This window comes from Megachile rotundata, chromosome 15 (assembly GCF_050947335.1).
Source record: "Megachile rotundata isolate GNS110a chromosome 15, iyMegRotu1, whole genome shotgun sequence".
In the NCBI taxonomy this organism is placed as follows: domain Eukaryota; kingdom Metazoa; phylum Arthropoda; class Insecta; order Hymenoptera; family Megachilidae; genus Megachile; species Megachile rotundata.
Window position 1 is genome coordinate 14,759,879 of NC_134997.1, and position 25,946 is coordinate 14,785,824.

Sequence of the window (25,946 nt, forward strand, 5' to 3'; positions counted from 1 at the left end):
AATTCACTATACGTGACACAAAATCTCATAAGATGACAAATCTGTGTATTTTTTGCTTCGTCTATGGTCCAGTGCAGTTCATAGTGAATTTTTATCAAGACGTTCATGACGTCATAAAAAAGTTTCAAACCCGCCAATCTGACGTATTTCTGAGTGATCTGCGGTGTTTTCAGGTAATATTAGTCGCGTTGCATTAAAATTTTCTAACTTTTCTAACTTATTTCTTCGAACTATACATCGAGACATCATTTTAAGGGTTTATAACCTAATTACTTTGTTAATGTACGATACGAATCGAATAAACATATGAATGAAAGTAAGAATTTTCAATCGAAGCGAGCACAAGTCGAATCGATAAGCGAAAACGATATTTTGGACAGATCGGAAATTTAATTATCGGTCTAAATCGTAACGATAGTTAAAATAAATGTAAAAATGACAGGTATGCAAGATCGATGGTAAAGAACAGAATTCGATGAGAGAAGAACGAAGCATTTCGAAGAGTTTCGGTGGAGCGGTGGTGGATCAAAGCAGTAATGGGGTGAGTGAGGATTCAACTATTATTCGATTACCAAATGAAGTCGTGCAAACGATTAGCATCGATAGAAAGAGTAGACAGGAGATTCTTCGCGTTAAAATTGTGCAATGTCGTACGGCCACGAGTCTGTTGCAATATCGAGAAATAATGAACGGCGTCAACAATGAAAATTGCAGCTTTCCGAGGCTGAATTAAGGCGGAGCTGGTGTCGTCTAGCTCCCGATGGGGCTTCAATTTCGCCATCGATCGATCTTTCGTTGCTCCTTCGATCTTTCTTAGCTCCATACAGGATGTTTCGCGATAAATTTATCTGCGATACATTAAATAGTAAAAGGAACGCTACCTAATATCTACCTACTTTATTACATTCGTTTTCTAATGTCTTATTTTGATTCCCCGTTATTTCGAAGTTACATCTGGAAAAAGAGGCAATCGCGTCCATTAAAATACCATTTGAAACATTTGAAACGATTGAAACGATTAAAACGAGAACTAAAAGATGAAGCATTTAAAGTCTCCCGTTTTACGCGAACAAATGAGTTTCTTTCGATAAAGAATTCAATCGAACGAGGAGTACTAAAACTAATTTTTATCTTAAACACGATTACGAAAGTCAAGCGATTTCCAAGGATTTTCATAATACTATGAAAACGTGTATTCGCGAACGTGACGGAATGTTTATTAGACGCCTCACGAGAATTCTCTCGTTCCAATCAGGGGTCTCATTAATTTGAATTAAATGAGCGACTAGCTTCTCTGTAGAATTTTCAGTTACGCGAACTATGCGTGTCGACATTTCACGGTTTCTTCTGTTTTCTGTCAACGGTGTGCTCGTTTTCAATTAGGAAAGAAAAAGCAGTATTTTGTAAGTCTCGAAGATTCCTAGCTCGTACAAAAAGAACAATCGCTATTTTCTGTTTCTTTTGCTCTTGTAATTCAAGGTTACCACGCGAAAATAACAAAATATTTCTATAGAAGGAGGTCGTATATGAGGTAATAATGTGTGATGCAATTTTTTGAACCGTCGTGCAAGTCCGTTAAGAGAGATTTTATAGCTTTCTCTTTACACTTAAGTGTAAATAGCGATTGTACAACCTGGTCAAATTGAATTACACGCGTTAATAGACTGTGCAGATTATGAATAGTCTATTTTCAGTGGCATTAGTTGGAATACCTTTTATTCAAGTTTTCTCGAGTTAACTCGAAGCAGAATCGACAACTCGTATCGGTAACAGCGCGCTCCAATTTCCATTAGTTTACTTCGATTCTTTGGAAATCGCTTTAATTCAACCTACAGTTGTAACGCAGTCATAAGAATAACAATAGTAATAGCATTGACAATGGCAGTGACAATGGAAATGGCAATAATAGTTTTGCAATGGAGATAGTAGTAGTTTTAATTTAGCGTGAAACGAGATGGTTCGCGAGGAATCATGGGCGATCGAAGAACGAAGAGAAAGAAAGAAGGAAAAGGATTAAAGCGATTGATATTCGGACAACGAGTCGGCTCATAATTCAGAGGTATAATTTACCGGGCGGTTGCATCGCGACGATGACATTTTATGCAGACGACATACGTGAAACGTCAACGAGATGCCTCACGCTGTTGGAACGTCCCTCATCAATATCCATAAGTCAAAGGACATCCGTCTTCGCGTACACACACGGAATAATTTACAAGGATTCGTGATAACCGACGCGGCGCGACGGCCGCGACAGAATCGTTGACCAACGTGCGCGAGGTAATAATGCAAAGAGAACGAGGTGATGCCTCGTTCCCTTTTGTCGATTTCGCGATAAACAAGTTTGGTAAACCCATCTCGTTTAACTTAGAATACGACGATAACGACGAACAATCAATTTTCACGCGTCAAATGAAAAACGTGATAGCTCGAATACGATTTTCGTAACGAACCGACGAGATCGGGTGGTCGTTCGTGACGCTCTCTTAGAAGTTCCGCTTGTTTTGCGCGCGGTTGTTGGCTACATTTCTAGGAGAAAAGGAAATGTCTTTGGAACGGTTCGATGAAAGCGCGGAAGTGGCGAATGCTAATGGCGATCTTTTTGCGAGTTTCGCGCGATCGCGATCGCCAGGAAGCGGCGTCGCTTCCTTGGATCGATCGAAGATGCCTCTTCGTGTATCGTGAAAGCGTGAAACCCAACCTCGGTTCTCTGGCCAGCGAAATGTCATTAAAGAAACGGGCTTCGATTCGCGTCACGATTTGTCCTCGATCGGTATGCGAGAGTCGAAGATCTGTCGTCTCGAGTCCCGACATTGAAACGAGTCATTGGCTGAAAACGAATCCTCCCATCGACTTTTATTCCTCTCCTACGATCCCATCGATTTTCGTCGGCCTATTCTCGCTAACAGGACATCTCTTATGCAACTGTTGAGATCACCGCTCGACAATAATTTCTTCTCCCGTCGCTCTATTTCGCAACGATTTTTAGCAGCTTTTCGACGACGATGTCGTTATTCGTTGTCGACTCGTTACATTTATGTCCTATATCGGTATTTTGTCAGCGCGAGCGAAATCTTCGTCACTCCCTGAGATACAGTGGCCACGTATAACAGAGTGTTCTCGTCTGTCTTCGCGAGATGCTGGGGCAATGCCCTATCAAGGTTGCGAATGTACCTCGTGTATCGGCCAACTTCCTTAACCCGAGCATCGCCACTTTTTCCCTCACGGTTAGTCATTCTTTATTTCGAGCAGAAATCAAATAATTATCGTTTGAAAGGAAACGCGTAGAACAATTTCGTAGCCTTTAACCTTCTTTCGACCGACTAGGAGTCGGTATCGATTAGTTATAATCGTTTGCTATTAGATTTCGAAGATGAACGGACTACGCGTTAGTTATCCGAGATTATGGAAAAACGAACAGTCTTGGTTCTCGAGTTACTTTTCTTATCTGTCTTGTTGGTACTATCTCGACCGACTGGTGTTTATTACATCGTGTGTCGAAGGAAGCGGGAAGAAAGTCTAAAAATATTAGAAGGGAGACGGCTGATTCAGAGATGGCCAGTCAGGAAGCGTTAAATCCATGCACGTCGCCTTACTTTCTCCGAAAGACCTTTCTTCGATACGCGAAAGCGAGAATCGCCCTTCGTATTCTCGATTTTTTCTTTCTACTTGTATTTCGTGTTCGATTAAAGGGTCATCGAGGTGCCCATATCGTTATCGATAATAACTTTTGATTCAGATCTTTCTGGGTATAAACCAATTGTTAAATTATTATCAAGTTAAGAATTTCGGACAAAGGAATAGGATAAAACGGCAAATAACATTCGTAGAAATTTATCATCCTATATAGAAGAAGATATATGGTTTCGCTTGAAAAAACACCGATTATCTCTGTTTCTTGGAAGAAAAATTACCTTTACCAGTAATTATCCTCGAGCTCGTAAGAAAGCGTTTAGCGTTTGCCTCGGGGCCTTCTTTCTCGTCTCATCTTGTCTCGTCTTGTCTCTAACGACAAAGGAGGCGATTAAGCGCGTTGTTTTTGGTAGACCACCCTATATAATAGGCTACGAACAGTGAGCAATTCGAGAGGTATATCGGCGAGTATGGTAGACGTCTCCATAGAAAATGCCGATTTAGCTAGATTCTCTCTTAAATTATCTCCTTTCACAAACTTTCAGAATTTCGGTGTTTAAACGTTTCGCGTATTCGACCTTAAAAAATCAGAGTTCATTCGGAATGATTTCGTTAACAGAAAGGAAAGATTGCTGTGCTTTCAGATTCACTGTCTCGAATTACGGATCTCTGCCAGTTTTATCAGGCACGTAATCGAAAAAGTATGGTACCCGCAGTCACTGTATCACGCGAACGATAATGTAGTCGCGAGAGTAGTTGCCACGGAACATAGAAACGCGAGATAAATGCACGATGATTAATGTCACCCATGTGTGAGCAACGTGTGTGCAACGTGTGTGCACTCTTGACATTAGACTGGTGTCGTTGCTCGCAGCTACCGCGAAATAACCTCGCGTTTCCTTCCTACTCTCGAACATGCTATTTTCTCATCCATTTCGTGAAATATCTCCTTTTCTTTAAGTCCCTTTTTACCCTACCGTCAACTCGTGTCGAGTATTTTTTTACCTTCTTGCATTTCCTATCGTTTTTATCGCGAATCAAACTGATCGATCCACTCGTGACATATATCGATGGCCAAAGAAAAAGATCTCGGAAGCAGATTCGGTCATCAGGATCGTCGAACCCCTCGGTGACGATAAGACGTTTTCCTCTGTTGGATTTCTAGCGGTATTGCGTAACTGCTCGTTTAACCGTAAACGGTGAATTGCATCATCGAGTCGTTTTAATACATCGAACACGAGGATGTTTAAGCAAAGAGATATCAATTAGACGGCAATCTTTGATTTCCGGTAATTGTAACGAGATAAATCAACGGATCATCGACGTTCGGTATCGAGAGATAAATCAAGCGATTGTACGCGACGAACAAATCGTTCGGGGTCTTAGAATTCTTAAATCGAATAAATTTGTTCGAAAAACAAACATAGCGTTAGAGCAGTAGAGAAGGATCGATTCGATTTTTCCAGTATTTAATCGAGAAAATAGGGGAATAGAGCTGTCGATATCAACAGCGACATTTCGATGGAACTCGTTTCGCGTTTAAACGACAGGATACATCCTTGCGTGCGTGTAATCACCGGTCTACGCGAGTCCCATGATTTCATTTCGAACTTTTCCGTGGTTTTTCATGCACCGTACGGTATATTGCATTAAAATCAAAACGTCATCGACGATCGCGTAAGGTAACGCGTGGCCAGGTGTCATCCGCCTTTCAAGTTGCATAACGGAATTGTGCCGGTCTACATATCGCCATTAACAGCGAGTAAGTAGAACGTCCTCCGATATTTTTACTTCGATCTATCTTCCGAATCGTCGTTACTCCGATATTACTAGAAAATTGTTATCGGCAATAATTTATTAGAAAATAATATTTAAAACGCGTTATGTCGGCTACGTTTTATAGCGACGCGTCCTATCTCCGTGCGTTATACGGCTATGAAATTGTCACCGTGATGTTAAAGAAAAAATCGTAAAGGTGTAGGTGGTTGGGAAAGTGCGAAGACGAGTAGAACGCGGTGAAAGAGAAAGGTCTGTATGGGAAAGGATGTATAGCAGAACGAGCGGCGGTCGACGTCTCTTCACCGTTCACGGCGCATCAGCATTCTGACCTTTTGTCGTTACGAAACGCTTAAGTACGCCATGTTAATCCTTACGCCGGTATCGATACCGATTCCGTCCACATCGCTCGATTTATCTTTGCGAAATCGAGATTCTTCTCCGTGCCAATTTACTCGCAATTACTCGAATTTGATGTTTCGAGAGCCACGAGCTCTACTAGAATTCCAATTTCATCGCGATGGTTAACGATGAGTCAACGCGATCGACGTACCATTAACAGCGAGTAAACCATTTTCAACTACCTTCTTTTTTCGCTCTTTTCAGCGGCAGATTTTTTACCGATTATATTGTTACGGTGAAATTTTGTTACGTAGGTCGATTCGTTCACCTTCTCGTCCATAGTCCTTGCAATGTACACATTTATCGTACTCAAGGTTTATGTTCCTCTTCTTCCTATTACGTTCGGAAATTCAATCACTCGTTTCCGTTTCGATACGCTAAACGAATGTTCATCTTTACGCTTATTCGTTTAGTAAGTTATTCTCCTTACTCGCGTATTAAATAAATTAAATTAAATAAATTATTCGCTTGTTCGAAAATTTGCGAATCATAGAGGCGCGGCCTTCAACGGGCCATGAAATTAACAAGTAGTTTAAAGAGGCGGCTAACGACCCGGAAAACTCATCGTTCCAGCTCCCCTACCTACCGGAATTTTCTACTTCTTACGAACGGTTACGGCGTTTTAACGCAAAAACGACTAAACCTACTGAATCAACGAGTCTCAAACTTTTCACGCACACCGTATCGGTATCGATAAAAATTTTGCAAATTTTCCAATAGGAGAATATCCTCTTTCTGTATCGCTAACTTCAAGATTTGATGTTACCTTATAGAGGGATCTAGTAGAACCTATAGAAAATTGACGAAGGAAGTTTTCACGGCTCCAGCGTCGGATAAGCGTATCGTAAGATCGTATCGAGTACACGTCAGTGCGATTATGGTAGCTTAACGCGAGCCTTTGTGGCCGTGCGTGGACGTGCAAAACGAGCTGTTCGAGCACACGCAACGTGGCTGTCGTGGAAGTCAGATGTTAATAGAAAACAATCAGTGGCCGCACGTGCACCGACGTGTATCGATGCACTCGAATAGCTAGACTGCAATTTTATGCAATGACAGAGATAAGACTCGCTTTCAGCTTTAAACGTTGTTTATCCATTGGAAAAATTACATATCTCTTTAACTTTCCACGCTTTCCTTCCATTTCTACCCTTCCAAATATTCTTTCGGTTTTTCTATCGACTTTTCAGAAGGTAAAGAATATCGTTCAAAGATTCGTAATTAAGATATAAAGAGACACGCTGCGGCACCGGTCACTACGAATTTCTGACACGAACTTTCGTTCTTCGACGTTGCTAAACTTTTCTTTTTAGCAGGTAATCCTCGGTAACACGCTTTCGTTTCAACATTCGCGGTTATCGATTCTTCTTCGAACGCGAATGTAAGTACTTTTACCATTCGCTTGTTTCCTAATTACTTCGCGATCAGTTTCCGTGGCAGCGTTAACTACAACTTAATCCATTACCCTGGATAACGACGAACATAACGTGCAATTACGATTTCGCGAACTTTTAAACGTTCAACTGCCATCGAAACGAAGGTACGGCTATCGTATATACACGTACGTTCCAGATGAAAATATTCTAATACGTATTCTCGATAAATTTGGATAAATTTTGATAAATTTGGATAAAACGTTCGTATAGGCAAGCCCTCGATCTTCGAGAATCGTTGATAAGAAAGAAGGAGTAACGCGATTCTCGAGCAGAGAGCACGAGAGCGATTTGTGCGAATAACAGGCGCGAAACGTTTCAAGGCTTCTCTCTTCTCTGGCCACGTATGCCCGCTTAACGATCTTAAATGGCTCGGTACCGGCTTTTCATATAGGGTGATACGATTATCTCGTTAGGACGAGCCGAACCGACACGACGCGGTGTCGACGGCTCGCGAATACAAGTGTCACGGTCGATGCTCGAGATACGAGATTGTGAAATTTTTGCGAATCGAATCGTTTTTCTTCGCGGTGATTCTTTTTAGACGGTATTTACCCGTAAACCGTGTCCTTGCGTTTCTTCGGCTTACTTGCCAGTTACCTTCGTCAGGGGACTTTTATAACGTATCTCGCGAAACGAATAATTTTCGTGTCGCGATTATCGGCCATTATTCTTTTCCAAGCGAGTAATTATAGAGATGCACTAATCGTTAGCTTCGAGCAATACTTTCATCGGTACGTTCGATTACAGGTTCGACGCTAGCGTTTGATTCGCATTCGTCGCGCGGTCAAGGTATCGTGTTCGTGTCGTGCATCGTTGATCACCGAACGACCGTTTAATCGATCGATCGATGAAAATTAGGAAAGCCGAACAGTTAAAGCGCCGTTTATTTCGAAGGGTCTGCAACGTATTCCCTTGCCTTTGATCGCGGTCCGTGAACCGTGATACGAGATGGGCCATCCCGACCGTGTACGCGCGCGCTCCGTTAGAAATTGCTTCACTTTCGTTTCCAGTCGAGCCTCTGTCCCTCGACTACTTCGATCCGATTCGGAATCGCTTGCAACACGAGAGAAGACTTTCCCAACTACGAGCGTTACCACGACCGTTTTTCGCCGGATCTGCTTGTCTTCCTACGATTATTTCGCCGATTCATTCTGTTAACCCTTCTCGCATCGTTAGCGAGCAATTAAAGCGGAATTCTTCTCGACTTTTTCCGCGATTCGATATTACGCGTTCAAAGAGAGCTCGTAATCGGTGGAAAGTTTGTAAAAATTCATGGTTCAGAAGCCGAACCGTGCACACGATTTTCATTAACCTACTTGTTTCCGGTAGGCCTCGATCGAGCATCCTGCCGATCCGGCAGACCTCGATCGAGCTTTTACTTCGATTCCGAAGAAGCTACTTTACGCGACCGGAGAAAAATTTCAAAAGGAAAAAGACAAACGCGTTAAGGAATTCGGAACTACGTTGCGGAACGCTTGGATAAATTGCAACGTAATCGCGTAATTATCTATTGTTCCTGAAAATCTGCTCACAATGGAAACTTTATGCCTCTCTCTTTGTTCGTAGCGTTGCTCAAAATCTACCTCGATCTAATTAATCTCACCTTCGATCGCGTTAAGCGAACATATTGCACCGAAAAGGGAGGTTCGCGTAATCGCCAGACCGGGATCAGATTTTCGAGTTCGATCAGGGTGTCGGATAAGAATTTCCTCGCGATTCGTGCAATCGACGAGCATGTTTCCAAATCGTTTCGAGTTGCATCGAGATTCGAGATAGGAACAAGTTGCGAGCAATTAATAGAAAATTCTGGCGAACGTTAAGTATTTCTTATTCGGTTCCGAGAGCGAGGACTCGTTTCTCGAAAACGGCTTTCGCGGATCCTTTGGAACAGCGTTGCACGACGTTGCACCAGAGAAAGAAGGTTCGCTTTCCGGGCTAGCTCGATTGGCAGAATGAATCTCTCTTTCTGTCGTTAAATAACAGCAGTTTAACTTGATTGGTGCACCCTCGTCCTCTTTTCGAGTCATTATTTATAGAGAGGAACGTGTACTGCGACTCGCGAGCGCGCGCACACTCGCGCGCACACACACCTTTTCTTATTCGTTCCTTTCCTAAATTTTCTACAAACTTTTCTACGTTCAAGAAAATTCGATATCAAATTAACTTCAACGCGGTAATTCGACTTAACCTATTGTACGCTTCGATCTACTCGATCTTAACCGAAGTCTCTTCGAGTGGCATGGGTCGTCGTGACCTCAACGTACAGCGTCTGCTCTACATGTATAACGAGCGTTTCGTGCAACAGCTGCTGTAGCTGCTCACTTTTTTCGCACTCTCTTTCGCCCTCTTTTTATATCATCGATATCGAGCCAAAGTTTCGAGCAGCCTTTTCCTTCCCTTCTTCAGTTAAGATAGCCATAAACAGAAATATAATTTGCGGAATTAATTAATTAATTAAAACATCGACGAAACAGCGTTTCGTAAAAACTGATGGTTCCTATTAATGCCCCCGTTGTTTCAGCTTCCCAGACGATCCTAATCTCTTTCGCTATTCAATGGATCGTTACATGCCTCATAATTCTCCGGTGAATCGATCATTCTCGGAACACTTTCGATCCCAGACGTCTGCCGCGTTGTGCCGCGTTGTTCTATGCATCGTAAAACCGATCTCTTTCGGTAACTTTCGAAACAGGAAGCGTCTTCTTGCGAACGTCCACGAGAGTATTAAGAAAAATTCATATTCCGCTCGTTATTCGGTTTGTTTCCTTCGAACGCGGCCTACCAACAAAGCCGATTGCAATTTCGTTTGTTTAAAGACGGATTCGTTGAAACGCGATGGGAATTTTAAGACGGTTATTCAAATTTTGTTCTTGACGCTTGACTCGAAGAGTTCATAATTTTCTACATAACGGGATAATTATACAAAAATATGTAATATTTATGCAGGTGGGATCGGCCGTGATTCGTTTAAGAGTGTCAACTCATTGATCAAGTTTTTTTTTACGCAACTCGTACGAACCATACATCAGAGAGTTTAAGAGAGCTAAGATGTATTCGGTACAGTTACGAGGTCAATTATATCGTAATTGGAACGTAGTCGAAGTTTATGAAGAAGAAATTTACTGTATCAGTCTAATAACATCGTTCCATTATATTCGTGTCAATATCGCTTTCCACTCTAATCGCGTGAAATTTCGAAAACGAATTTGCAACGGGCATCGGTATCGCGCCGAGACGGTCAGAAGAGTTCGAATTGGAAGATTTTCCTAGTGGAATCCAAATGACTCACCGTGTATATTCCCATCTGTTTCCAGTGTCCACGGGGTCCCATGGGTATCCCCTTCCCTCCCGCAAAGGGCCACGTAAGTCGACCAATCGTTCTCTCCGTCGGTGTTCCCCACCGTCGGCGTCGTGGTCGTTCCCGCTCGTCGACCCTCGATCGTCGAGAGCGTCGAGCGTTCAACAGTATCGAAAGACTTGGTCCGGCAGCCGGCGTCTAGCGGCAGTTACTCGCGAGACGTTCACCGTCTACCACGCGTTGCACCTTCCTTTCCGTTTACGGCCACCGCGGACTTCTCTTATCACTTTTTTCTTTTCTCCGCGATATCGAGCAGTTTTCTTTTCTATCGAGAATTTTTCGCTGATTTTGTGCCGTCGAAACTTCTCTTTTCCTTCCTCGAGGGGGAAATTTTCACGGAGACTCGAGAGACAAGCAGGGAGGAAATTTGAAAAAGGAAACACACGGTGCGGTGATCGAACGGTTCGAAGATTCCTAATTGTTATTGTAGAATTTGTGCTATTATTCGTGCAGATTTGTCCTTTTTAGCGAACGTACGTTTCGCTAACAGTGAACTCGAATAGTTGAACGTACCGTCGCAGTAGCGCATACGGAGATTTGCTCGGTGAACAGTCATGATCATTCTCGAGTATGCGATCGAAGCAACGAATCGTTGAGGATTCTTTAACGAGCAGAGATAGCGCCTCGAGTACCGGACGTTACGGAACGAGCGAAGAATTTCGTCGATTCGAAGGAGAGACTCGAAAAAATCGACGAGGTCGTTTCGAAGGCAACTCCCGGCTACCTGGCACGGATAATCCAGAGAAGAAAGTTCGTTTCGAAGTTGCTGCATCCGGTTCGAAGAGCACGGTTGCCCACCTTTCGTGCTCCGCGCCTCCGAACGAATCCATCCTTTTTATCTCGAATTTGGTTTAATTCGCCGGACAAATTCGAACGGAATGTCGGTGTATCGACGATTCGCTAGGTTTCCATCGGAGTACAAGAAGCCATGAAACGAAAGGTGGACGAGCGAAGATTTGTAGAGAGGATTGAATGGAGCCGATTGGAAAAGGTTTAGATCGTCCTACCAGTTGGACGAGTGGTCTCTTCGTGTTTCTCGTGAGTGCGGAATTATTTTCTCTTCTTTGTTATTTAGAGAATTATTAGAAAATTCATAATACGGAATCGTATTACGAGTTCCAGCTAATGGACTTTCGTAAACAGAATTTCCGTTAACGCGTTAACCGTTAACAGGTTATTAGTCGGTATTTATAGAATGTTAATTAGCCTAAGCGGCGTTTAATTTTCTATTGCTTCAAACTTCCGGGACATTTACTTCGGGTGATCGTCTATTTTGCCATTTCGAGCGTATCTAATTATCGGAAAGCAGGTTCTTTCAGAATCCGTTGACCTTGCAACTGCTTTTTACGCCAATACGCAAATTCAGTCTGACCGAGTATGATTCATTCGGTATCCAAGAAAATTATTATTAAGTTAGAACGTTGCTTTCGATTTCTCTCGACAGAGTCCCAATCTGTTCACCTTTGTCCGAACGTATTTACTCTTTTTGTAAAAGTATCCCAGGGATATACGATACAGTTATCCAGAATAGAACTATGGGTTTCTTTTCTGTTCTTATTCTTCGACGACGTTGATCGGTTTTCCCTAACCGAGAGTTTTACTTCGCGTTCTATGCCCGAGGAATTCTCGTTTTGGTCCGCGGTTCGCCGGAAGTGCTTCGCTTCTCAGCAAATTGAGCTTATTCGCTGCGAAACAGACACTCATTAATTTAACATTGAAATTCTATCTCGTTAATTAACATCAGCGAACTCGCATCCGACGGCCGTTCCGTCGGAAAGAAAAACCTGCATTTTCGTTCGAGGCGTAGCAGCTACAGGAATAGCCAAAATGTCGTAGATTCGCGTTAAATCGAAGCAAAACGTTTTCATTATGATTTATGGAACGTGCAACATACCGAGAATTTTTCACGACATTTTCACGGACTAATCGGTAACCTAATTTGTTCGTTACACGATGCATAAAATTAGAACGAGCGTGGATCTAATTTCGCATGAAACATAACTAGGTGAAAATCGTAACTTCGCGAAAAGCACAAGGAGATTTACGTAATTACAATGCGATCGAGACTTCTCGATGTCGATCGTTTCACGGTTCATAGCAATTGTCCCCAGAAAACTACCGTTAAAGCGATCGTGACCTCGATCGAGTCTCCATAGATTCTGTATAGATCCGGGTTGATCGTCTGTGTGCACACGGTGTCTCGGCCAACTCGCATACCGTGAAAATCACAATTTCCTCCTATCGAAATCCTCCTATAGAAAAGTCCTCTCGCTTTTCGAATTAGTCCATGTTTCCTATTTAACGATTTATCGAGGAAATCGTAAAACGGCGTTTTAACGCTATCACGCAACACGGATATCATCTGTAGCGTGTTATAATATAACGCGTAAACGAGACAACGCGATCTGTGCCACGAACGTTCCTGGACTTTAATCTTAAGTTGTACTATTCCGAATTTTTCACGGTAAATCTCGACTCGAACCAACTCGCTCGTGCGATCTCGATAACGGTCTTCCGAACGGCCATCGAGCCACGATCGCGGACAAAGTCGGTCGACTGCGCTGCATGCGGCCCGTTTAAACTCTCGTTCGCGTCGAGACGAGACGAGTCGAGTCGCGCGGTTAACCCGGTCGCTTACCTCTTTATCCCTATAAATATTGCGGCGAATCGTTGCGTGGGTGCGATCCTTTTACTCTCGACGCTTATCGACGCCCCTTATTTTGGCCCGCGAAACCGTACGAGTTCGTTATACATAGATTATACACATCGGGTAGCTGATTCCCGATGATTCATCGTCGACTACGAAGCGTATTTTCCTTTTTCTTTTACTATCCTATACAAGGCATCTAATGCATTTTCTCCGCCTGGCATCGTGTACTCGAATAGATCTTCTCGTCGTTCGAGACTTTGAAAATTCGAAGGGAATCGAATCGAAGTACGAGCTTCTTCGAGACACGCGCCAGACCGCGGAAAGTAAAAGGAATCGAAGACGCTCGTAAGCACGAAGCAGCGGCTCGTTTCGTATTCGTCTCGTAGTCGTTCGACGACAGTCAGTCCACGTATCGTTAATAATCACTGCGTGGATGCGTATCGAACGTATCGAACGCATCGAACGGAAGGAACGCGAGCGGCTACACGCGATTAGCTAGCGCGTAATAGACGTGCAATTAGAGCAGTCACACGCGAATACTTAGCTGGTGCGCGACGAATGTCGAAACGGGGCCGTTGTTCCCTTCCACAGGAAGCAAATGGCACTTTAAATTACCGACTGCACGCACGTCATCGTCCTCGTCTCTCGTTCTCTCTCTGTAGCCCCGCGGGGATAACTGAACGGTTATCCTACGCTTAGAACGCGAGTACCGTTCGCCGTTTTTATTCCTCGCGATCCACCAAATTACTCGTTCACCTTAATCGCGTAACACTGGCGTTATGTAATTTGTCAAACCTCTCCGACCACCGGTTATTGCTCTATTTCCTTCGAAACGGTATAGGACAATTATAGGAACCGGCTCAGCTTCTCGAACGGTCTCGAAGTACTCTGTTCGTCGTTGAAGACGGTCGTTTCGTCGCACCTTCTTCTACCGAATTTCCTAGGGAAAATCAATTACGCGTTCGACGCGTATCTCGTCTTCGACGATGCGTCGTTGGATACAATGTACTCGGTGTTATCTATAAATACTGTGCCGATGAGCCTTTCACCGGTCATCGACGAAGATCGACGTCGAATCAAGATATAATTAACATAGCGATATTCACCGTTAACAGCATTGAAAACGAAGCTCGCGGATGTCCGAAGGACATCGCGTACAGTACTTTCCATAAATATCGGATGCCTGTATCGTGATGCAAAAACCGGTATAGTCGAAAATCCATTCACATGATTGAAATTCTTCGTCGAGTAGGTAGAAATGTTTTTCTTCGTGCGCGAGTCTCGTGTTTCGAATAAAATACCGTAATACTAAATACCAAACGGAATATAAATTTTCTTGAAAATGAACGGAGCTTGCCGCGCGGACTCTTCGATTTTCCACGGAATTTCTTCGAAAAACATCCGTCTTTACCGACCAGACAGCGAAAGAGCGATCAATCATACGCTACTGGAAATCTCTACGGTTCGATACCAAAAGAGAGTTTCGAAGCTTTCACTGCTTGATTTATCGCGGTTAATACTGTTGCGGGATGCGCTATTTAATACGCACAGATTCAGTTGGCAACGACGCGACTGTGCGAAGAACGTCAGTTTGAAAAATTAAAGCAACGGACCATCTTCGCGCCTCGTAAGCCGATTCGCATGCAAATTCATATGTCGTTACGCGTTACAATGCGAGTACAGTTACGCATCTGGCGGCTCTGTATCGCGTACGAAGTTGTCGAAGAATCCGTCGAAACAGATGAGGCGCGTCTCGCCGTGGGAATCTAGCCGGCAACATTTATTACGGGGTCCCGAAGGTTTACTCTCGCGTGCAACCAGAGTCCCTTGGACCGCGTCGAACGATCGCACGGAATGCTGCCAATAAGCGTGTAAACGAGGCCGAAATTAATTGCGAGCGACGAGACGTCGGGACGATCTTTTTCGAAATTTCGGAGATATCGGTCGATATCGCGAAGGCGGGACACGCGCCAGAGATTCCCCCCATTAACGAACGGAACGAAGTTTGACATAACCGGCACTGTGTCGTACACGTAACGTCGGTTTGCAGGAGCACTGAAAACACGGAACTTTCGGTGTTGAAAGAATTCAGGCATGCGTGACACGTACGTGTGTGGCTGCATACGATCGCGGACGATACATCGCGAAATGGTATCTCGCTCTCGAATCGCGAAGATCGCCGAGAAGGATCCCTTACCCGAGTGAAATCGTCTCGCTCTTTCCTCCTCTTTTCCGTCTTCTCTACCGTGGCCGCCACAATTAGGGTTAATTAGTACGCGTAAGCGAGAAATCGCAATTGGAGCAGACATCATCAGTCGCTCTCTCCTCTCGCGACTTTCCATAATACCCCATCCTCCGCGAGACATTCTCGAGAAAAGTGCTCGATTTAAATCGCGACCATTTTCTTTTCTCTGTTTTCGAGCAGAAAACGCTGCTTACCAACAGCGTCGTATGGAGCTTGAGACAGAAATCGAACGTTCGTCGAATGAAAATTCCGTTATTATCGGTCCGTCGGTAAATCGCGTGTGGCCGTTGATCTCGTAAACGAGGCACGATATCGTTACCTGGTTTGGCATGTTTCCTGTATCGAACAATTCCTCCCATAGGTCGATCGATTCTCGTCGCGCCAAACTATTCCTCGCAGAAACGTTATTTAACGTAACGCCAGGGAAATATTAATCGGTCGTTGGATCGAAGAGGAAAAACGGTTATGGCGTCGGGAGCAACAGGTACTGGTGAAGGACGAGCACGAAGAAGGACGTCCTTTGTAAAAGACGTAACGATTTTTCCACGGTGAACCACGTGGAACGCGCGTAATTAACGCGCTCTCGTCCAACGCGCATAATTCATCTCATTTGTTAACGAGCTACTATTCCCACCATACCCTTTTTTATTCTCTGATTCGAGATTATTATTATTATTATTAGATACGCGAAAGCTACGATTGCTCGCGTTGTTAAATAGAATTTTTTCCTATATTATAAAAATCTCGATTTTTACGAGACGAATATTTGAACTTCTACGAGTTACGTATCGAACGCGGTACGAAATATTTGCAAAGAGATCAGGTTATTCAAGGTTCATACTCGGTCGATAACGAATCGAAAAGAGAACTATGCAAGTTTCAAGATCGATTAGCCGGTCTCCAGTTCCTAGATAAACGATCCATTTTCTTGCATCGTTGCTCCTCGCGATACACTTCCCGCCAATTTTACGCTCGTAAAATTCGTCATAATTCATCGTTGAACGCGTTAATTGCAAGGGAAACGAGCTACCGATCATAGATTTATACAGTCGATCGTGCATAAACCTCGCATCGTAACCGCGACCCTGAATTTCTCTCTTTTTCTCTCTCTCCGGTTAGTCACTTTGACGATAATCGGTTCGAAACGGCGCGATTTCGAGTACCTTCGAGAGCTTGAAATTTCGCAATCGTCGAAGCCATGGAAACGATCGCGAAAGCGAACGTTCGATATCGAGTTAATAATTGATAGAACAACGTATTCGTTTCCTATTATTATGTCAACTTTCGTACAAGGTTAAGGTTGCTAAGCGTATTCGAGCCGACCGCTATCTTAGCCGCAACGTATACGCTTCGAGATCCAAAGATACGCGTCGGTCGACCAAAATCTGAATACTTTTAAGGCGAAACTTGTGGGGCAAGGTATCGAGACGCTAGAGGAAAGAGCAGCGAACGCAGGGGCGCGAGCGATGGCCAGGCAGGGCGAGGTGCAAAAGGTGAAAAACGGTTTACCATCAGCATAACCGGTTCCGCGTATCCCCGAAGTGCGCGCGCGCGTCTCACTGTTTCTCCGGGTCTGGCGTGGCCGGTTGCAACCATTCGTACTCCCATCGATGTTGCTTCTCTTCGGATCATAATCGATCTCCTGCATCGCTACCGTTGCCAGTATTCCTCCGTATACGGTTAAGCTCGTTCCATCGATCGACGCGAATCGTCGCGAATAAAATAACTGTGTTCGGTGAGATCGCGTCGAACGTAGTCGGTGCCAAGTCTCGCTCGTGCTACGTTGAAAATTTTCATTTTAGCGCGATCTTCGAACGTACATACATACGTGCTCGATGCAGAGCTTCGCGGTGTACTCGCCAATAATTTGTTGCGCGTTCGTAGTTTATGCCACGGTTCATGAACGATCGATGAAAATCGCCGCGCTATACTCGCGGTTTATGCCACTGCCGCGGAAACGATGGATCTACGTGGATATTCGATAAAAATCATCCTCGTGCGCTCACAATTGATATTACCAAAGAAGGAAAGAAAATTGGAACAACATCGTGCAAGATTTCTCACATTCTATTACATTCGTACGTAACATTTGCGTTTCAAATCTTCGTAGTCCTACAAACTCGATCACAATAGATCATTTCTCGTTTCTCAGCCATTGTCTAGGCAAAATGCATTCCATCCTCCACTTACCACACACCGGCTCTCCCGACCCACCTATTGCCGGTTTATAAATAAATAAACGACCAAACGCGTTTCCAATGGACGTGAAAGCCACCATAACGTGTCCGGTATCGTTTCTGATACCTTGACACGGTCGACTCGTTTCAGTTTAGTCTGACCAGCTGACCTTCTCTTTCTCTTATCGTCCAACCGAACGATCTCTCACTTTCCGCGTCAATTATTCGCCGAACGAAAAATAGTTACGCTACGGTCAAGGATATTCCTGATAATACCAGACGCGCGATCTCGGAGAATTCGAGAATTACACGCGTCCCATAGTATTCGGTTCATGGTAATAACGTTACGGACGGGTGATCGTCGTTTCATAAGTAACCACTTTGCAAACTTATGCGCCCGTGTTCGAGAAAATCCTTCGGTAGCTCGTATTATATTCGTGTTTCGTAAGAGATCATTGTGTCGTATCGCTGCTTACGATACAACGTTGTCACGAAAATTGTCACGATCGAAGTCGCAACGTTATTTCGATACGAGTAAACGGTTTTCCGGTGTTAAATAGACATCGTTGTAGAACGTTTTCAAGCGATATTTCGCGCGTCACCGAATCGCGTTAACAAGAACGGTCAACGTAAACCGCGTACGATTATCGCACGGAACAGACACGGAGAAATATATTAAGGCAATATTTCTGTTTCGATATCGAGTAAGAAGGAAGCGTTCGATTACGATCCTCTCGTTTCGCTGGTTGCGTCAACGTCGGGACGTCGAGAAACCGCTTCCGGTTATTATCGTCTTCCTTTCGAAGCAACGCGACGAAACCGGCCAGATGATAGTCCTTTCGTAATCTCCGCGACATCCTGCGTTAAGGCTTACCCCTTTTGTTCGATAAACCCCTGTTTACAGGGTGCAACTAGTCGTAATTTTGCACGCGAATCCGTTTCCGCCGGTTAATACGACAGGAAATAATTTCGCAGAAGCGACGTAATTACGAGGAAGACGCGTATTATCCTGAATAGGGACACGATAGGCATAATATCTATGGTCCCGATATATTTTTCCCTCGCATCGTCGTTATACGTAGAGAAATCTAGCTCGTATTCGCTAGGCGAATGAACCGATCGGTAAACGAATAAACGTCGTTTCCGTTTCAGACGCAAGGGCTTAGCGCGCGAGCGTGATTCCGCTCGGAGGCAGCGAGAGGACGCGCGCCGATCGATACGCAGCAGCTAGTGGACGAGCGAGCCGAGCAAAGATGGTGCAGAGTTGCAACGGCAGAGGTTCCAGGTACGCGAAACGGGCTCTGGCGCTCTTGTTCGTCTGGAGTTTGATGATGATCGCGGCCGTGCAACTTCGCCACATGGACCACGGTCTCAGAGAGACTCCGACCGGCGAAGAATCGTCGAACGAGATCCTCGTCGACGACGCGTACAAGCATCGCGAACGATCAACGAACGATCGAGGCTCTTCCGGCCTGAGCCTGTCGAGATATCTCCTCCAGAGGTCCTCCGCGGACTCCAGTTTCTCCAATTCCGGCAGTTCTAACATTCTCACCACCCTGACCACCTTGTCCAACTCTCCGACGAAGAATCCTTTCGATCTGGAGCCCCTCCTGGACAAAAGACCAGCGAAAACCGAGGAGGAACTGATCCAAGAGATCGAACAGAGACTACCCAGCCTGCCTCTCGCCTATTGGAGCAAAAACAGCAAATACGCAGGGTCGCAGGGTAAGAGCAGCGGCAAGGGTAGCAACGGCTGCTCGAACCTCAAGTACCCGTCCATCTACGACATCGAATTCAACAACGTGTACTGGCAAACGATGAGGACCAGCAACGGGACCTTCCAGTTCTTCGGCGCGTTTTACGACCGCAGAAAGTTGTCTAGAATCGGTCCAGCCATTCGGATAGTGGGCATGATCGACAGGATCGAGCCCACGGTAAAGACCCACTGTCAGATATGGTACGACGGGGACAGGGAGGCTAAGGTGGTCGAAACCTTGGAGTACAAGTATATCTGGTACTCGAAATGGGGCAATTACAAGCAGGGCATCTACCAACCGTACGTGATAGCCTGCAAGATACCCCAATCTCATTGGCTGAAAGGTCCTCCGGCTTCCGTGTCGATGGTCGAGAAACCCTGCGACACCGCTACCAATAATCTCCGGGTGATTTACAACAAACCCGAGCGCAAGAAGGACTTTGCCGTCTGCGTGAAAGGTTTGGACTTTCTTCACGAAGATCTGTCCGTCAGGCTGGTCGAGTGGATCGAGCTGATCACTCTTCTAGGGGCCGATAAGATCTACTTTTATCAGCTACAAGTGCATCCTAACGTGACCAAGATTCTCGATCACTATCAGAGGCTGGGCAAGGTACACGTCACTCCGTTGACCCTTCCCGGAGGTCAACCTAACGTCCCGGCCTTCCAACATATGTATCTGACCAAGAAGACCAACCACAAGAGGCAAAACGAACTGATTCCTTACAACGACTGTCTATACAAACATATGTACGAGTACGAGTACATAGCGCTGTTGGACGTGGACGAAGTGATCATGCCTGTGCAGGATCTCACGTGGCAGGACCTGATGAAAAGGGTGCTCTCGAAGGCGTTCAAGATACACAACGAAACCAGAGCATCGTACAATGTGAGGAACGTGTACTTCCTCGATGACCTACTGCACTCTCATGGCTACTTCAAGGACATACCGAAGTGAGTAAACTCGCTACTTTCACGTGGACGTTCAAGCGGACAGGGGGGGATGGAAGGTCTCCGCGCGGATCGATTCGCGATCATCGGAAACGCGATACGACCCGTTACGAATTCGAAGATCGCCAGTAAACGCGGTTATTACGGGTAAGGGATGCTACCAGGCTGGGAGGAATCGTGCATCCCGATGCGAAACAAATCGAACGTCTCGAAGGCTCTATAGAATCTTAGGTAGCGGTAGTTTTCGAAGTTTAGCAGATTTTCAGCGGCGACATACTTTCCCGTCGACGAAATGTATTTCGAAAGCTGGACAAATTATAGATACGGATGATTTCTGCCGTGTCATTAGGAGTATTAGGAAATTTCAACGTAACCGTACGGCGTTGTTCGATCGAACAGCAATTACAAACTGTACACGATTAATACAACATCGTTCAAGCTTTTACCGTTTAAGCGAGTATAACGCTCGAACGAAATTCTTCTGTTTCAGATACATGCATATGCTACAGCACGTGTATCGTTCGATGAACTTCACCAAACCGAATCAATACATCAAGTGTTTCCACAATCCCGAGAGAGTAGTAACGTTACACAATCACTTCCCGTTGGCGTGTCTGGGTGCCGGGTGCACCAGTTACCCCATAGAAACGGAGGATGCTGAACTCCAGCATTATCGGTCCGATTGCGTGAAATCGTTGAAGAAAAGTTGCGTGCAATACCGAGAGAACAGCGTACGAGACACGACTATCTGGAGATACAAGGATCAATTGATCGAGAGGGTGACGAGGACCTTGGAGACTCTGGGCTTCTTTGGACCCAGCTAGCGCGAACTACCGTTTCTTCTTCCTTTTCTCTCGTCGTTTTCTTCTTCTTCTTCTTCTTCTTCTTCTTCTTCTTCTTCTTCTTCTTCTTCTTCTTCTTCTTCTTCTTGAGAACATTCTTCGGCGAATCGAAGTATGTTAGATTATTTTCGAAACGAGTTCGCCGCCGAACACGTCGTCCGCTTCGAGAGCGGAACTCGAGACGAGGCGTTCAGGTTTCAGCTTGAATGCTGAATTGCTGGATTTCATTTTCTTTTTCTTCCTTTTTCCTCCTTCTTTTTAGAATACGCGGAGGTTCCTCGTTGCCGTCGATGTACAGGCTGCTTCGAAACGTAAACGCGAATCGACCGTTTTCCGAACGCCGTGCGGAACGAACGTCGACGGAGAATGATCGATAGTTGTCGAGTAAATAATGGGTCCAAGTAGAAAGAGATATACATATCTATTTTTGTAAAAAGATTTGAATCGAAGGATTTTGTAATATATCGATGTCTCGGCCCCGGACACGCGTTCGTACACGAATACTCTGTGAAAAAATCGGCCGGAGCGCGCGACAACGATTAGGCTAATTCGTAGATTAACGTAGAATACTTATTCCAATCTGTGCCACTTTACGACGATAAGAATAAACGATAGTGTTTGCCGTGATACTTATCTACTTTTACTATTTGTAAAATTGTTATCGCGACAAAATAGTAGAAAGTATCATGACACGTATCGTGATGAAACCGATTCGAGAAAACCTCGAAATCGTTTAACGACGAACTCCGATAGTTTCACGAGGTAGAAATTTTAAAAACGAAAACGCTGTCCTTCGAGAGAGTCGCGGTTAACTAACGATCGCTCTCGAATCGGCTATACTTTTATACGACGTTCAGCGTACTTTTTCTCGGATCGAATGTCACCGAGAGCGACCAAAAGAGCATCAATTACAGCTGCATTCGAGCGCTCGATGCTCAAACGATAATCGAGAGAAACTCGTGTACTCGAGCAAACTGGGACGTTCCATTAACTGTCGCGAATATTGCAAATTTCGTTATCGAGTTGTACCCGTCCCGTCGAACACGATGGAACGTATTGTTCGTTGAACTGTTCGAATATTCGAGTCCCAAAAACCGCGTATCTAGAACATATCGAAACGAACAGCGACCGAAATGTCGCGGTGTTTTAATTTCGAAGGCGAGAAGAAAAAAAAAACGCGAGATCGAAAGCGGGTCTTCGCGATACCTGGACTTGCTCAACGGCACCATGGTCAAACGTTTGCGAAACAACGTTCGACGTGTTCATCCTGAACGATGAAAATCTAGTGTCGCTAGTATTTCGTGATTGCGCGTCGATCTAACTACACTTTCGATTATGTCTTGTTTGAATCTGAAGAAGATTTTGAACAACGAATCTGAAGAAAACCTAATCGATCCTAGAAAGCTGTCGGTGATATCGCAGAATCGTTTAAAACCATAGAAATATTACCCGTCCGTCGAATGTTTCTATCTATTTCGATTTCCATTTTGCGCTCCCAAGCCGATTTCAGCGATTCGTTTCGAACGAAATCCCGTCGTTTCGTGGATGTACGAGTATAAATTATACAGAGGACGATCTAGAATCTAGAGGCAAATCAAATTGAAAGTCCGGTCACGTAAACGAGAAGGACGACACGAAATAAATCGCTAGGATGCAGAGACATCGTTCGAAAAGTTTCGTTACTTGTTCGTTTGCGATTCTTATGTCACGGGTTACGCGTGCTTCGAAGCCAAACGATATTTTCCACCCTTTAACCCGATCGGTTCGTAGAAATACTCGTCTATTTCTCGTATCCGTGAAACTGTACGACGAATCTCCGTTAACCGAAATATACGCGAAAGAAATGAAGGTTTTATAACTCGAAGAGCGAAGCAGTGTCGTTGATCGGGGCTTGGAAGCTCGTCGAGATACCGTTGGAGCATAAAAGAGCGTCGCAAATAAAGAGGCACGAATTGTACGGAGGAACGAAAGTACATCCACGAAACAACCCATGTTTTCTTCTCGTGCGACGGCTGCGTGTTTTATTTGTAACTCGAAGCGAGCTCTCGACAGCTCGTTCTCCTCCTTTTCTGCATGGTGAACCTCGATCGCTTTCTACGCGACACGACCGTTCGTCTCGTTTCCATTTGACGAGGTGAGAGCGCGATTGACGTTGCACCATGAATTAACGTACGTCTACCTACATATGTAATATTGCTATATGTATATACGCGCGTTAATCCGTTGACCGGACCACTTTTCGACTCGAGTAAAGGTTCGATCGATAAAAGGTTCATTCTAATTTTATAAGAGCAACCGAACAAATACGAAGCTTATCCACTTTGGAGAAACGTCGCCCTCCACTTTGCTTTCGTTACATTCGAAATTCTACGAAGAACAAACCACTGAACTACCTTTCGTCGAAATCAGAGTCGTAAAGAAATAAAAACGATAGTTTTTCGGTTAACGGATTAATCGGATCATCGAAACGGTATTTCATAAGGAATATTTATGTGAACGCACACCGATTTATAGCATAGCGTTAATCGATCGATTTAGACATTATATCGTATAATTGCATCTACGATTGTCGTCGACGAACGATCGTATCGATGAGACAGACTGATGACGATATTCCTGTCTAATATTTAGGCTCGATTTCGCTCAATTTCAATCTCGAGTATTTCCGATTATTTAGAATATTTTTTAATTGTCCTTTATGCGAAATCGAGCGTCAAAGTGCCTCGAATTGTTTTACGTAAAGCGCGTCCCAACATGGACCATCGAACTCTCGCTCCATTCCTTGTAAATACACAAAACTGTCGGTTGGGATATTAATAAAATATTATAAAATCAATATCTCTGAAGTATTTTATATTCCCTATTTGACACTACTAACGAACGAAGGAAAGTTTCTATCTTCTCCGAATTTCACGCGTTTGAATCGCGGCGCGAAAATTGTGTCACTCAGCGCCATCTAGCAGTGAACGTAGGAACTACCGAACTAAAAAATTGCGTTTTTTTGGAAAATGAGCAAATTTTCGAATGCTTTGGCGAAACCATAGTGTCCTATGACCATGAATCTATGAGAATTACATCGTTTTAGCTTCATAAATGCATCACAGAACGATTTTTAAAAATACCGCGACTCATGGACACAAAAAAGTCTAGCCATCTAGCGGTGAAAGTTGGAACTAACAAAATGAAAAATTCCGTTTATTGGAAAAATTACGAACTTTGGGGCCCAAATACGGCCAGAAATGAAATCTGCGATCAAAATACCATAGGAATAGTGCCATAATATGTGTCTAAAAACCCTAGAAACAATAATTAAAATTTAATGCAATTTATGGAGCAAAAAATTGCCGTCCATCTAGCGGTGAAAGTTGGAACTAACAAAATCGAAAATTTCGTTTTTTGCAAAAACTAGCCACTTTAGGGCTGTAATATGATTAAAAAAGTAATCTACGATCAAAATACCATAAGAACAATGCCATAATATGTGTCTAAAAGCATTAGAATCGAAATTGAAAATTAATGCAATTTATGGACTTTTTGTCAGCGCCATCTAGCGGCGAAACACCTGAACTAAAATCAAAAAATGGGGTCCGGATCACGCGGTTCATTAGTTCCAACTTTCACCGCTAGATGGACGGCAATTTTTTGCTCCATAAATTGCATTAAATTTTAATTATCGATTTTAAGGCTTTTAGACACGTATTATGGCACTTTCCCTATGGTATTTCGATCGTAGATTTCATTTCCGGTCTTATTTGATCTCAAAAGTTTGTAGTTTTTCGAAAATATGGAATTTTTGCATTACGCAGCGCCCCTAGCGGCAGAAGTTGGAACTAACGAACAGCGTATCTCAGATGAGCGTAGTTCACCCTGTTAGCCGGACAGGGGGCGCCACATGTACTATTCCTGATTTGCGCGCGAAAATTTGAATTGAAAAGTGCTTAGAGATACTTTTAGCATAATTTTCTCAATTTATTAAGTCTATTTAATTAAATCAATACTCAAACGAATTAGTTCTTCTATTTTTTATGAAATGTTGACAGTTTAAATGATAGGAAAGTTATTATATATGCAACTTTGATACGAAAGTAGATTAAATTCTGAATATGAGCTAACTGGCAAGTGATATTTAAAGGTATAAGGAATATAAATGACAAAATCCTGATTTTACCTTCATTTGTACTAACTTTTATTTGACATATAAAAAGTATCCATTAAAAATAATTGTAAACTGTGTATCTTATATAATATACACATCGTGATACGATCGAGATTGTGTGTTTCTTTTTCTCATTCAGTCGCACTAGTTACATTCTTACGTACACCCACACGCACACCATCCTTTTCCCTTCATTTAATCCTTCGTGGATTGCAATTACAAACTAGCATTACCCCCTACTCTTTCTTCCCGCAATCACGCAGATATACATTGAAAAAAACGCACCTATTTCTCTCTCACGAATTTCGTGTGAGAGAAAGAAATATTAAAGTAAATATAAACGATGAACATCTGATCCGTATCCTTGAATTATTGGAATCGTATCCATTAAGTACTCACGTGGTAATTACAAATTCTTAATTAATTTCAACGAGTGGGTCATGTAAAAAAGTAAAAACAAAATATGTCTTGTCTCTGTTTATTTTCCACACGAATAGTGCGCAATGAATTTCTTTTAATTTTCACGCCGTTTTCACGCGTTAATTAAACGATTAACTGTCGCTATTCGAA

At 43.8% G+C, this 25,946-nt stretch overlaps 1 protein-coding gene across 2 annotated transcripts; it reads left to right on the plus strand.

Moving 5' to 3' along the window:
- The first annotated feature begins 30 nt into the window (after positions 1 to 30).
- Positions 31 to 24,056, plus strand: LOC100878671 (uncharacterized). 2 transcript variants are annotated; one of them, XM_012285664.2, is made up of 4 exons: positions 31 to 173; positions 443 to 541; positions 18,827 to 20,381; positions 20,869 to 24,056. In XM_012285664.2, the coding sequence occupies exons 3-4, from the start codon at positions 18,928 to 18,930 to the stop codon at positions 21,200 to 21,202; spliced, it is 1,788 nt and encodes a 595-aa protein (XP_012141054.1). In that variant the 5' UTR covers positions 31 to 173; positions 443 to 541; positions 18,827 to 18,927; the 3' UTR covers positions 21,203 to 24,056. The 2 variants fall into 2 exon arrangements, with proteins under 2 accessions (XP_012141054.1, XP_003703438.1); XM_003703390.3 differs by lacking the exons at positions 31 to 173; positions 443 to 541 and adding an exon at positions 10,673 to 11,640.
- The last annotated feature ends 1,890 nt before the right edge of the window (positions 24,057 to 25,946 follow it).

Excerpts from the sequence above, each read along its gene's own strand:
- LOC100878671 (XM_012285664.2), top strand. The coding sequence starts at position 18,928 with ATGGTGCAGAGTTGCAACGGCAGAGGTTCCAGGTACGCGAAACGGGCT. Across the intron at positions 20,382-20,868 it reads TACTTCAAGGACATACCGAA|ATACATGCATATGCTACAGC; the intron begins GTGAGTAAACTC and ends CTTCTGTTTCAG.